Here is a 13,792-nt window from a genome sequence, read left to right as displayed (position 1 = left end):
GCTACGGCTGAAACTTCCAGTCTTTTGAGTGTCGTCCATTCTAGCAACAGCGAAACTTTCAGAAAACATTCTTAACCTTGTGTTCAGATATAGATACGAGGGACCTTTCTTTGCAAAACTTGCGGCATTTCGCAGGGCAAAAGATGACTAGAAATTGCACATCAACAAATATTGGTTAAAGAAGGCAGGTAACTGTTGTAACTTGTGAACCATACATTTCAAGCTTTATTCCATTTGATTGCATTTTTAAAAAAAAATTACGCTTTTTTTTTTCGGGCGGGTGGGGGGTGGGGGCTCAAGATGGCACTGTTGAAATCAAATGGATTTCCCAATAGATGATTCCTGTCTTTAGTTTGATATGTATTTTTTCTCTCTTTTTTTTTTTTTGGCTCATCTGTTTTTATGTTGAGTCTTTACCTTTCTTTGCAATATGTTTGTGAGCTCAGATGTCTTCTAGTATCATAAAGACTGATGGAGGACTTATCCTTAAAAACTTGTGTGAACAGGTATGTTCGTAGCTGACTGCTAGGTTTTGTATGATGAGATGCCATAAACGTCCGAGGCACAAAGAAGCACTAATGTTGGTGCTGTTCATGGAGTGACTTCTGACTTCTATCTTTTTTGGCAACAATTCTTGCATACAATTGCTTTCCTTTCCAGAGTGCACCTCAAAAGCAGCTTCCCAATGCGAGGGATGGAACAAGTCCCTGCTTGTTGACATCTGGGGTCTACCCACTTGGGGCTAGAGCCTTGTGGTGCAGACTTTTTTGTTCAAGCACACTGAACATTTGCAGGAATTTGATGGTAAAAATTTGACTATCAAGCCATATCAGATGCCTGTAAGTTTCTCCCTGATTAATTAACCTTTTAGTTATGAAAAGGGAGAGGCTCCTTGGATTGAAATCTCAACTTTTGTTGTACACGCTGTATCATCTGGAACTATGGTGACAATGCATTCACAGATGTCTCTGCCGAAGCTGAGACTACACAAGTCCACTCTCCACCAGCAGGGTTCTAGTCCCCATGCAATATGACCATGTATCACTTTCGATCTATAAAGTCCTGTATGTGCATTGCCTGATATACTGCCCCCATGCAATATGACCATGTATCACTTTTGATCTATAAAGTCTGGCCTTAGCCTGGAAAATCAGGTTTAGGCCATTAATGCTTAACTGAGAAGTCAGCTCTAAACTCAGAGACAAAAAGATCCTTGCATTGTAAAATTGAATTAAGATTTTTTCAATTTGATTGTGGGAATGTCATTTTTCTGCAGATTGTGGAGTGGTTTTATTGAAGGTTATGGTGCGGGGAGGTGGTGTACTCTGGAGGATCAAATTGTTGTGTGGCAATGTTCCTTTCATGGCAATATGTTCTCAAAGTCAACCACCACAAGGACATACAAGTTGTGTGCGCTCTATGCAACATGAACCTACTTTGATTTGTGGCAACTCCTATACGAGGACGACTAGGCAATCACAATAATCCTCCATAAACTCCCATGCTAGCTCCCGTGCTTTGACCTTCCCAAGGTTAAGGATTATATCTTTCTTCCATTTTCCTCTCATATCTATTTCATTTTTTTGTAATCCATGCCAACGTTTACTATTGCTTTCTTTGTAGGGTGGGAAAAATGGGTAATCCCAAAGCTAGGAATAGATGGGAGAACAAATCTAAGCCCTAGGGTAGTCCGTGTTGGCAACACCAAATATTTTGAAGTCAAGAGCTTACCTTAGCCTTGCCGAATCATGTGTAATTGGGTCTTGCCTTCAACTTGCAATGCAACTCCTTGATGTGGGTGTGCTAGCTCATTCGTCGCATCTTCATTCCGTTGTTACACTGGATGCTCCTTTGCTAAGGGGGTGAAGGAAAAGCTCTCTATGTCTAATGGAGGCGAAAAGATAAGCTCTTGTTCGAGCAAGTAAGATGGTAAAGCGCATTAAAGCAGGTCGAGGGAGCGAAACGATGTTAACCTATGAAGTGGTTTACAAACTTTTCTTCGTAATGGTGATCGTGTCCTTGCATCACCTGTGCATGGAGAAGTTGCTGCTAGGGTGGAAAGATGTGGATGGTCCAAGGAACGTTGTGGATCGAGGTTAAGTGGTAGATGAAGAACAATCCGCATCCAAGTGTAGGGTGATTAGCCTTGTTGGTATGTTGCTTTTTTATTGCTAGTGCATATTCCTTCAATGCTTATATACGTCCACTAAGTTGGTAGGTTTCTCTTGTCAAAGTCATGGGTCACAAGGAAGCACATTTATCATGTTGAACTTGTTTGCAATAAGAATTTGAACGTACATCTCACTAATTTTGTTTTTTCATGTCAACATTAGACCTTGAAAGTTGATCTTTGACTTATAATTAATCTCTTGTTGTAATGTCAAGCCATAATAGGCTACCTCCCCAAGGTTTTGTAAGAAAGTGACATCTCCCGGAGTTTGGGCATAACCCGGGGATTGTTTCTATGTTGATGAGTGGGGTGGTTTGGTGGGTATTTTGGGCGGCCCGTGTCCTTGAGCCTAACTTGAGAAAGGTAATGAACAATGGTCGTCAAATCTCCTCTTTGCAATTGGATCATGGCACCCACCAAACCCATTTTGTAGTATATTTTCTAGTCATAATTGAAAATTGTTAATTCAAAGTTGACAATGTCTTCATTTTCAAGGGACAAAAATCGTGCGTTTTAATTATAAACCATTAATTCCAATATGACTTTCAAGCAATAACTTTATTTTGAGTGATTGTAAAAAAGCTTCTTTTCAAGTTTAACGTTTGGACAATAATCCCAACCGCTTTGGTGTATTTGGGTTTTGAACTTAAGTGGGTGTACAACTTGAAAGAGGACTCTCAGGTTAACCAATGCAAGATTTAGTGTTTGGAAAATACTCCCAATGGTTATTTAGTGTATCGAATAGTCACGTTGGTTTGCAACTAGAAAGAGGACTCTCAAGCTAATCAATTTGCCTTGCTTTGGGTGGCACAAAGGTCACCTCTGATGAGTCCTTTTAAACTTCCACACACCACTCGCAAAGATTCTTTTAACGTTCGAGGATTAATCCCAACCAGTATTTAGTGTGTCAGACAATAAGGTGAAGGTGGACAAGATGGAAATTTCAATACTTATCAACAATGTCTTGTAAAATTATAAAATAGCATTAAGGATTTGTGTAGGTGCTTAGAAACAATTACACTTTTGTTATCCTTAAGATGCACTTGGGTTGCATATGCTTAACTTAGTTGTATGTTGGCATTCAGTGATGTATATTCTTGTCAAAAATAATATAAGGTATTTAAATAATGATAAATGGTTGTAAGTAAATAGAATTTCCAATATACAAGAAGGGGATTAAATGAAGTTTTGTTATCACATGGATGACTTGTTTCTCTTTCTGCTTGGATTAGGGAAGCTCTTAAGCTATGCTCCTCCATCTGTTGAAAAAACAACAATTCTTTAAACCTAATCTCTCTCATTCACTCACACACACTCTCTCTCTCTCTCTCTCTCTCTCTCTCTCTCTCTCTCTCGCGCGCTCTCTCTCTCTCTCTCTCTCTCACACACACACACAAACAACAGTTCTTTTAAAACTCTCTCTCTCTCATACAGAGAGAGAGAGAGAGAGAGAGAGAGAGAGAGAGAGAGAGCTCTCTCACTCATACACACAAACACACATACAAAGAGAGAGAGAGACATCTAGACACACACACATACACATATAAAGAGAGAGAGAGAGAGAGAGAGAGAGAGACCTCTAGAGTAGAGATTGAAGCTATCACTTCATTAAGCTCTTCCAAAGACCCCTTCTCAAGAACTACCGTCTCAGCGAGCTCAGATAGTAGAGAATCAACTCTCTCTACCTATTACACATCGTAAAAGTAATATCGTTTAGTCTCATTGTTATGATCAAGTAAAAGAAGTGGCAATGTGAGTTGAATGGATCCCTCCCACCTGTCACTACAAGGGATCGGGCTCATACCCGCGCTCCTAGCCGCTAAAAATGACTTGTGGAAAAAAAGTAACGGGCCCGTGTATCAGCGCGTGTATCATCGCGACCAGAGATGCGTGTAAAAGCGCGTGTATAGAAGTAGTCAGACGCGCTGATACGAGGGCGTATACACGTGTTTTGTCAGTTTAGCTGCGCTTAGACGTGCTGATACGAGGATGTATACACGCGTTTTGTCAGTTTAGCTGCGCTTATACACGCGCAAATCACAGAGTATCCGCGTATATACACGCGACTTTTGCAGATTTGACGCGTCTATACACGCGAACAGAGAGCAAAAAAAAAAATCCAAAGCGTGCTATTTGGTACTTGAATGCTGTTCCAGCATTCCAGCACCCAATAGCACTCTCTGGATTTTTTTTGGGTGCATTGCACCATCCACGAGGAATATTTAGTGCATTGTCATTACACGATTCAAGAACGACATGAATGCATACATTGTCAATACACGATTCAAGACAGACATGAATGCAATACTATCAATTCACAATTCAATATTACTATCAAAATTTTATGTATACACATATATACAAGGGAGTCCATATGTCGAAGTAGCCCATGGCTTTAGTTACAAAAATATATATACAACCACATCCTCAATATGGAATGTGATACTATAAGTCTGAGTACTACTCAGACCCAGATGATGACTCGCTGCTCCCTCCATGATCAGATGAGCTCGCATTGGTCGGAATGTCTGATGAGTAGTGCTCACGTCCAGCAGGAGCAGTGGCGGCGGGTGGATCATCAATGGCAGGATCATCAGCAAGTGCAGCCAAGTAATATATAGTATATAAGTATATATATATGTAATTCAATAAACCAAAATCATTCGTTTAGAGTTTTCAAGTACCTGTCGACCGTATGGTCTCATGGCTATCTCAAACTGTGCGTCCGAAATACGTCCCTCGGCTCTGAAGAGGGTCCACGTGTCACATCTGCTATGCCGGCGAGCATACCCAGTATTGTGGGCTGTGGGCTTCCTCCCCATAACCCGTCTCGCTGTATCATAATCAACACAATTTGTAAGATTAAAACAATCATAGGATCAATGAATTAAGTAAACAATCAAATAAAGTAGCAAGATACTTATGAACTCTGCCTTCCATGACTCGACGTCGCCAGATCCGAAATGCGAAGATCCAATGGTCTCCATCTGGATCCGTCGTGCCTCCACATGCTGCCTGCTCTTCACACCACCCTCTGCTCGTTTCTTTGCCTCCTTCCACTTGCGTTTGTGCACAGTGGGCCAGGTTTCTCGGCAGGATAGCCACCCGTAGCTACATCTAGCCCATCATCGTACGAGAGTTTCTTAAGGTGAGATCTTTTATTACTTAAGATCTCCCTTATTCGCGTCCTTCTCCATACATCTGAGAATGTCGCATGTGGGGGATTGGGGTACCGACTATGTACAGCATCTATCAGCTCCCCAACTAATCGGCTATTTTGATCTTTAAATCTAATAAAACAATTTCTATACAAGTTTGAAACTACCCCACGCATGTACTCCATTACCTCTTTCCCCCTCGCATCCATCACTACCCCGTCCCTATCCGTCACATCATAGCAGATCACTCCCTCCACCTCTCTCACCTCCTCCTCATCCCTGTCTCCTCTAACTCTTCTCCCTCTATCTCCTCTCTCACCGCGTGCCATACTACCTCCCCCACCAAAGCACCCGCCGCATCCTCCACTCCCACTCTTCCTACTACCGCGTTTGCTCTCCTCTGTACTGCGGGTGGAGTCACGACTGGGGGATTGTCTACGTGACTGTGGCTGTGAGAGGGAGTACACGTGGCTGTGAGCCCTGACGTGACGGTGCCTAGGAGGGTGTGCGTGAGTGTGTCTAGGATGGGGTATGTCTCCTCGGTGGGCGTGGAAGAGGAGAAGCTACATGCCGTCTCGTCGGACTCATAGTCATAGCAGTGGAGTGACATGGATACTCGGGGGCGGGGTATAGATACCAAGCAATCCAAGAGGGGGATGGGCATACATGTACTCTGTAAGCTCAACTGGACCAGGATGGCGCTCAAAATGATTTAGCATCTCCATCGTCCAAGTGTCGTACGCAAATGGATCGGATGAAGAACCTGGATCCATGAAGAATCTGCAAGTATATACATGATTTTATCAAAGCACAAATGTAAGCTAGCACATATGATTTTGTGAAGGCAAGCCATATGCAGATGGGATCATCTCTCTGAAGAATCTGGATCGCAAGCATGGGTGAAACACAGTCGCGTGTACACCCATCCAAAAACGCGTGTATGCGCGTGAACGTCTGTGCAAACAGGGTACACGCAGACATACACGCGTTCCTACACGCGACCTGCGCAAAGATTTTTTTTGAAAGCGACCGACCACCGACAAATCATCCTTATAAAAAAAGCCCACTGTCACAATCGTTCACAAAAGTACTACCAGAGAAGAACGGAGACAATCGCATAAAGAAAAGAGACAATCGCATAAACAAATGAAAGAAAAGAGACAGGACAAAGGACAAAGTGACTCACCTCTGAAAAAGTGAGTCTTCTTTTTAGCTAGTTTCCTTCACCCGTGTCTGCTCCTTGCACTTAGGTTTAGTGCTCTATTGGAAGAGGCGGCGACGAAGGAGAGATTATCTTAGTTTGAAAATGTTTTTTTGGAGAAGGCGGTAGGTTAATTTAGGTATAGACAGGTCGTCGCGTGAAAGAGCGCGTGTTTTTTTGCGTGTATAATAAAGCAGCCGCGTTTATATACGCGATTTAAAGGATGTAGCCGCGTATATACACACGATTTTAAGGATGTAGCCGCGTTTATACACGCAATTTTAAGGATGTAGACGCACTGATACACGCAATTTTAAGGATATAGACGCGCTGTTACACGCGATTTATAGAAATTTTTATACTTTCATTAAAAACTGATTATGATTTTGTGTTTGCTCTTTTGTACATAGGATGTCATCAACCTCCTCAAGCAGTTCTGGTGAGGATGAGACAATGCGTCATCGTAATCGCGATGTGTGGTTGGGAGGACAAAGGATCAAGTGTATGTGTAATCGATGTCAAGGATGCATTGTATGAGCGCGTCGAATTACCTTGAATCATATCTCCATGTATGGAGAATGGAATCAAACAGGTTTAGAGGTGAGTAGATGTAAATTGATAGTATTCAAATGACTCATGGTATCCAAATTAAATTAATGGAGTTGTAATATATATACTCTAATTGAAGCAGGATGTAGTACCACACCGTAACATGGTGCCCTACGCGCGGCGAGAGCACGCAAAGCGTCGACGAGATGATGCTGGAGCTTCGGGATCTATTGTCAGAGTTTCTTGGTCAGGTGGACAGCTCTTTGCCACGACCATGGAGCAATGAAGAGGACTTGAGGATGACCTCTATTGTGCCTCAAGGAAAGGGACAGAGTAAAGTAATTGACAGAACATTGATTGATGATCTCAATTTCACTTGCATCCTTAATAGTGATGTGATGAGAAGATGGGTTACAAGATATGAGGATGCAAAGACAAAAAGGCAAGCAGAAAGAGCTCTCTTTCGGAGGCAACATGGCTCTCGTAAGGCGTACCCTAAGCATCTAGCAACACCATGCAACGATAAAATGCCATGCAAGTGGCTATGTAACTATTGACTCTACAAAGTTTTGGCAAACAAAGAAAGATGGGCTCGTATTGCCACAACAATGTGAGCAGGTATGCATTTTTTTACTAATGTGTTTCATGTACATATATATCTAAGCTCGTGTACCCCTTGACTTTTGATATGCTAATTAATTACTCCAGTATGTGTATTTGAGTAGGTTATCTATCTGCCACCAATGGTGCATGACATTAAATGGTGGTACGTCATCCCTATTGCACCACGTTCCAAAGTGATGTATAGTACATTCACTGATATGGAGCATATGGAGGATGTAACAAGCCGCAATGAAGATGATGTCGAACATGCCAATGAAGATGTTGTGATCGATGATCAAGAAATAAGAGATGATCATGATAATGAGGATGAGCGTGCCATTTCTCATGATCATGAGAATGACCCTACCATTGAGGATGATGGTGATGTTGATGAGGATGATCAGGGCATCGATACCATTATCAATGGACAGAATATCGATAGTGGAATAAATTTAATCGTAGCCTTACAAATTGATCAAATGGATATTGATGCTGATCATTTGGCAAGGATGGATCTTATTGAAGATGAGATCGAACCCTAACCAATCCATCATTGTATCGTTCTAAATTGATGACATTTCTATTGTATATGTTGTCATCTCATGATTTATTTTTGAATATATTTCATTGTTGTAAATGCATGTAGTGGGATTGTGTAATGATATATACTCTAATGTACTATGAGATGGTTTAAAGAAAATAGTTTTTAATTTTGTAAAGGAATGAAGTTTTTCTTAATAAAGTTCTCGCGTGTAATAATGTGTGTATAATTGCGTGTATATACACGCGCTGATACACGCGTTTGTAAAACCAGTATACACGCGTTTGTAAAACCAGTATACACGCGAATTTAGATGCCAATATACATGCGTTGGTAGACACGTTTCTGAAACTTCAATACATGCGAATTTAGATGCCAATATACACGCGCCCGATACTACTATATACATGCGCCCGATACTACTCATATACATGCGCGACCATACACGCACCCGTATGGTAGCAGTGTCTTGTAGTGTGTGGCAACAGCTTGGCCGCAGAAAAAGTCACTCCATCCATAATGCTTAGAGCAGAGTCCAATGCATCCTTCATAGAATGCACGTCCATCTGTAGAGTAAGCGTGTAAGTTTTGAGTGATATTATAAAGTATTAATGGGTCAATTAGGGGCACTAACCATACCTGTACTCCTCCAACCATGGGGACGCTAACCATAGTAGCTTCAAGGGCTCCTATGAGGCTCTTGAGAGAAGATGAATGCTCTTGATGCAAAGAGTCCCATGTTTCCAAATGTTCACCCTCCATCATCACACTACACATTAGCCTTTTGCTCTCAAGCAATTCAATTTCCATGTGAAGATTATGTTTCCCTTTTAAGTGTTCTCTTGATCATTAATTACATTATACTATTAGGGTTTTACTTTATTAAAATTAACCACCTAAAAAATCATATTATTGTTGAGATTAAGTGGATGATCGATACTTAGAGATCAACACTGCTCACCATGTTTTGGAGGATCGAAACGAGCTTGTTGTGTTGGGTGCCTTTCTTCAAGAGCATTTGTTGGGTGGCAACGCATGCGCCGAGCTTGAAGAGGCTAATGCAGGCATTGTAGAGTGAGCTCTGCATAAACCAAAGAATGATTAGCTACGCTACCTGATTAGCCACCATGCTTAACTAACAACAAAATACCATACTTATTTAACCACTAAAATTAATCACCTCCGCCGCGGCAGCTTGCGCCTGTGTGGCGGCTTCCACTCGGGCGTTGAGAAACCGCCACTGCAGGCAGCGGTTCAGTAGAAGGGCCAAATCAAGGGCGGCTTCCACCTGCGCGCGGCGGTTCCTTGGCGTATGACGCCGGGCTTGCCACTCCGTCTGCTTCCGCCGTCCAATTCCTTCCAGTCCCCGACGTTGCCCGCCTGACGTAGGACGCCGGACTCGCCATCCCGTCGCCTTCCGTTGCCCAGAGGCTCCCGGTTCCCGCAACGAACGGCCTTGCATAGGACGCCGGACTCTCCAGTTCATCACCTTCCGTCGTCCAGCTCCGACTGTTCAACCCAGCCAGCCTTGCCGCTGACCCTCCCGACGACGAGCTCTCTGTGTCCGACGCCGCACCTCCGGCGCTGTCAAATGAATCGGACCCACTGAACGACCTGCAGCCTCTCTCCGCCGCTTGGTCGGACGGCGTCCCGCCGCCGCCCCGGATGGCCCCTTTCTTGGGCGTTTTCGGCGCCGCTTTCGCTTCCCTCCCGTCCAATGACAGGCAACGGACTACTTTGGCGCTGGGTCCTGTCGATACCGAAGACGAGGAGTGGGAGGAGCTGCGGCTGAGGCCGAAGGGAGAGGCCGTCTTGTCCACCTGCTTGGAGTAGCTCTTGTACCGGCTGGGCACAAGCAGGGATGCAACGGCGCGGCTGAGCGAAGAAGAGGAGGAGGAGGGGCTTTTCTTTCCGACGGAATTTATGGCGTTCTTAGTTGCGCTTCCCGGGAATCCCTGCAACTGATCGGTCTTCAAATTCTCGACCGGCTTCGCATTCTCCCCGTGTTGTTGATGGCGGTCCTTCCGCGTCGTAGGATCGCCGTTTAGCTTCTCATCTTCGTTCTTCTTCTTACTGCCATGGTCTGCAGACCTGATCAGTTGGCGGAAAAGCGTCGAATCAAGGTTCTCAAAATGCTCGCCCAGCTGCTTCCCGAGCGGTGCCAATTTCTCCCTTTCTGGGCTTTTGTTGGTCGGAATTTGGTCGGAAGTCTCTTCCACCTTCTCCCTCCTTGCAGCTCTGCTCCGCCGATCAGGCGTCGTGCCGCCAATCAAATTGCCAATTTGCTCAGAATATTGCTCGCCGGACGACGTTTTCTTCGCTCAATTCCTCCCCGGGTGGGGCGGACACAGCAGCTGGCCTCATACGGCAGGCTCCGTTGAAGACTTAAGGGGCGTGGCGCCATGCTGATCATAAATATCGCTGCCGCCCATTGACACCCTGCGCGGAGTTCGACCATTTGACTGATCAGAGCTTTCGCCCAGCGAAAGCCTGCGCGGGGCAGTGCTATTAATCTGTTCAATTGCGCCATCGCCTTCTTGATTAACCTTGCTTTCTCCGCCATCACCAAGCCGCATGGACGAAGAAAAGCCGTTGGTCGACGGCCACAAGCCACCGTCGAACTGGCACGTCCCAGCAGCCTACGGCGATCGCGAGTTGACTTAGGGGCAGCATCAGACCTGCCGCCCTGTGGTTTCTTATTTTCCGAGCCAGAAGAGGGCCACGGGCGGCGTTTCTCGACGAAAACGGCGACAGAAGTCGGCGTTGCCGTCGACGCCGCGCCGGCCCCTTGACATTGGGTGCAGCAGCGACCAAGTCCGGGGCCTTCTCGCGATTGGGTGAGAGGCTGGAGGAAGAAGGGAGCATGCGAGAGCGGGCGGGGGACATGAAACGGCGCTGGGCGGTGGAGGAAACTTTTGCAGATTGGTAGCGGGACGGAGTTTCCCGCCCTGCAGCTGCAGCGCGCAGGTTGGGTGAAGCTTGGCGGCCATAACCAGGAGCAGCAGTGCCATACTGGTCCTCTTTACTCAAGCTCCTGTCGTGCTCCAGCAGCAGGCGCTGCAATTCTTCCGACCGATGCTTACGCAGAGAGGCTGTTACGGCATGATCGCCGGCACCCAGATTTTCGATGAACGATTAATCGGAGACCGCTTATTTCTCACATTGAAGCAGCGGGTTATATCAGATGATCAAGTGTTCTGTACTAATTCGGATCGTGAAAGACAACAATCGGAAAATTACAGTGCGGGGGATGCGAGACGGCAGGGCGGAGGTAGCGAGGGTGGGTATACAGTGGCGCTTCAACTTGGCGGAGAAGGAATGATTCAGAGCTCTCAAAGTTGGGAATGGCGCAACAAGACAAGACAAGAAACCCCTCCCTCTCCTCACCAAAATAAAAAAAAGGCCCTTCGAAGACGATGACCGGCCATACCGTTGTTCTCACTGGCACTAGCCGGTTCACTCGTGTTTAGTAGAGTCCGCTTCAACATTTTGCAGAATTTTTTGTATTGTACCCTTGGAGTTAAATTATAACTAAAATGCATGAAACTTTAAAAAATGGAAAAATAAATTCTACAGGTGAAAATGAGAATTATCCTCAATCAATTCTATTAAGGAGTATCTCCTCTCCCCTTATCTCTCTCTCTCTCTCTCTCTCCATATATATATATATATATAATCTTAAGGAAGAGTTTTACAAAGCTTCCACATGGCATGAATTTAGAGGTTCCAGAAGAGGAGGAGGAGGTTCTAGCAGGTTGGGAAACTTGGGGTAAAATTTGAATTTTGGAGGTTGGAGACATGTGGAGCACGAGTCGGCTGACTAGTCTCCAATTAAACTTTTTTCTGTAACGATTTCTTGCTGCTGATTGGCAGGTTTTCTCTGTCCTTCGATTTCAACCTTCTTTCAAAATTTGTCAGTTTTTGTTGGAGGTGAAATCATATGCATGTAGCTTCTAGGTAATAAAATCATAGGCGCCTAGCTTAGTTAATGATGCCATTGTAAGCACACAATTAATTTTGATAAGCACACTATAAGTGCGCATAGGTGCACTTGATAAATGCGGGATTTGTCGCATGATTTTGTGAGAGCTTCCAGGTCCTAGTGATTTCGCAATGGATAGTGCAGGGACTTTGAAGATGTAGAGTTCATTTCCATGCCTTGGTCGACCGTCACTGCAACAATTAGATCTTGGAGCTATACCATTAGTCAAAGCACGATTATGTTAACTTAGAAAATAACGCTTAGTTTATTATTAATTTATATGTTAGCTTAGGGGTAGTTAGGAATGAGAATCGAATAGTTACGTCGATCACTAGTGACACTTTGTTCCTCGATTCGGAAAGTGTGATTAATGTTTGACAGTGAGATTTGTTTGATGTTTAACTTGTAAATTCTGTGTTGGTTTATTTGTCAACACTTTTGGTGATCATGATGTGACCAATTAATTACTCAAACATGCTCTGGTTAACGTTTTGAGAATCATGCAGTAGTCTTCATGGATTCGACTTGAGTAGATGCTCTCCCCTTTCCAATAATATAGTTGCACACTTTTCATTGTCTACTTGTCTCTGTTTCCACAAATGTTCTAATGGCATCCGTATTTCCGTCTCACATTTCGATGTGTCGCTACTTTCATTTCACTTGTTCCGCGTATCATTGTCTTCTTAGGTTGTTTCTGACATGTGGTTGATCATGTTGAGGTAGTCATGTTCTATGGGTCTTCTTCTTTGGGTGTCATTTACCAGCTATTTTTGGGTATTTAAGCCCTTTTCTCTCTTGTGCAACTTTCCGATGGCTTTTTTCGCACATGCCCAATCTGACATGGAGGAATTGCTTCTTCTAGCAGAGGAGCACAGTAATGACTTCTACTAAGCTGTGGAATGATGTGTCCTTATTTTTCTATGATAGATAGGGAATGGCATTATAACGCTCAACAAGAGCACCATCAGGTCTTTGCATTGGCAAACAGCCTACAACGGGAGTTGGTTATGGAATACTTATGGGATGATAACACTCTGACGGATGATGAAGCCAACTAGTATATGAAAGATGAATTTAATGTCAGCATCCAGCACATGGATACATGTGGATGATGGTGGTCCACAAGTGGAACCAAGTCCGTTAAAGCTAGTTTGTCGTACGAAATCTATTAATTTTTCAGAATTCTGTTCACCGAATTGGGTGTAGATCTTGGCACAACATGTCATCTGGCCTCTCCAGGTCCAAGTCCGCTTGGTATCGCTAGAGTATCCCTACCTCATTTGTCATTGGCCATGGCGTGTTAGTGTCCCTCAAATACCCAAAGTATTAGGGCAAGGAGGAGAATCCAGACACACGTAGCAAATTTTGAATATATCTAGATGGCCAATGGCATGAAGCCTACTATTTCGATAAGCAAAAAACATAATGCATTTAGTGGTATAACCATGCCACCAAAACTGGCATCCTCATGCTCAGTATGGCCTAAATCATTTCCTAACTTATGTGGCCATGCGTGATGCATTTCTGCACTGATTCTGGAAGGATAAGACATCCTCACATGTAACAAAGTTATTTTCCACTAGCAGTA

At 44.1% G+C, this 13,792-nt stretch overlaps 2 protein-coding genes across 9 annotated transcripts in view; one reads left to right on the top strand and one right to left on the bottom strand.

Moving 5' to 3' along the window:
* LOC147622342 (uncharacterized) overlaps positions 1-2,357 on the top strand; it is a 91,481-nt gene extending 89,124 nt beyond the window's left edge. For 6 of the 8 annotated variants that reach the window (XM_086823443.1, XM_086823440.1, XM_086823446.1 and 3 more), the window contains 2 exons: positions 88-188; positions 507-1,175. In XM_086823443.1, coding sequence (XP_086679569.1) covers positions 88-179 — 92 coding nt within the window. In that variant the 3' untranslated portion in view covers positions 180-188; positions 507-1,175. Of the gene's footprint in view, positions 1-87; positions 189-506; positions 1,176-1,276 lie in introns of those variants that run through there. The other 2 variants (XR_015269686.1, XR_015269685.1) reach the window with 2 other exon arrangements.
* A 6,187-nt stretch (positions 2,358-8,544) lies between these two features.
* LOC147622341 (uncharacterized) lies at positions 8,545-10,798 on the bottom strand. The gene is made up of 4 exons (XM_086823575.1): positions 10,589-10,798; positions 9,403-10,537; positions 8,862-9,303; positions 8,545-8,788 (listed from the first exon to the last, which is right to left on the bottom strand). Exons 1-2 carry the CDS (start codon positions 10,796-10,798, stop codon positions 9,494-9,496), a joined length of 1,254 nt encoding a protein of 417 aa, XP_086679701.1. The 3' UTR covers positions 8,545-8,788; positions 8,862-9,303; positions 9,403-9,493.
* Positions 10,799-13,792: the final 2,994 nt, after the last annotated feature.

This window comes from Cibotium barometz, chromosome 29, assembly GCF_041138505.1.
Source record: "Cibotium barometz isolate CiBa-2024 chromosome 29, ASM4113850v1, whole genome shotgun sequence".
Lineage (NCBI taxonomy): Eukaryota > Viridiplantae > Streptophyta > Polypodiopsida > Cyatheales > Cibotiaceae > Cibotium > Cibotium barometz.
This window is presented reverse-complemented; position numbering and strand designations above follow the sequence as displayed.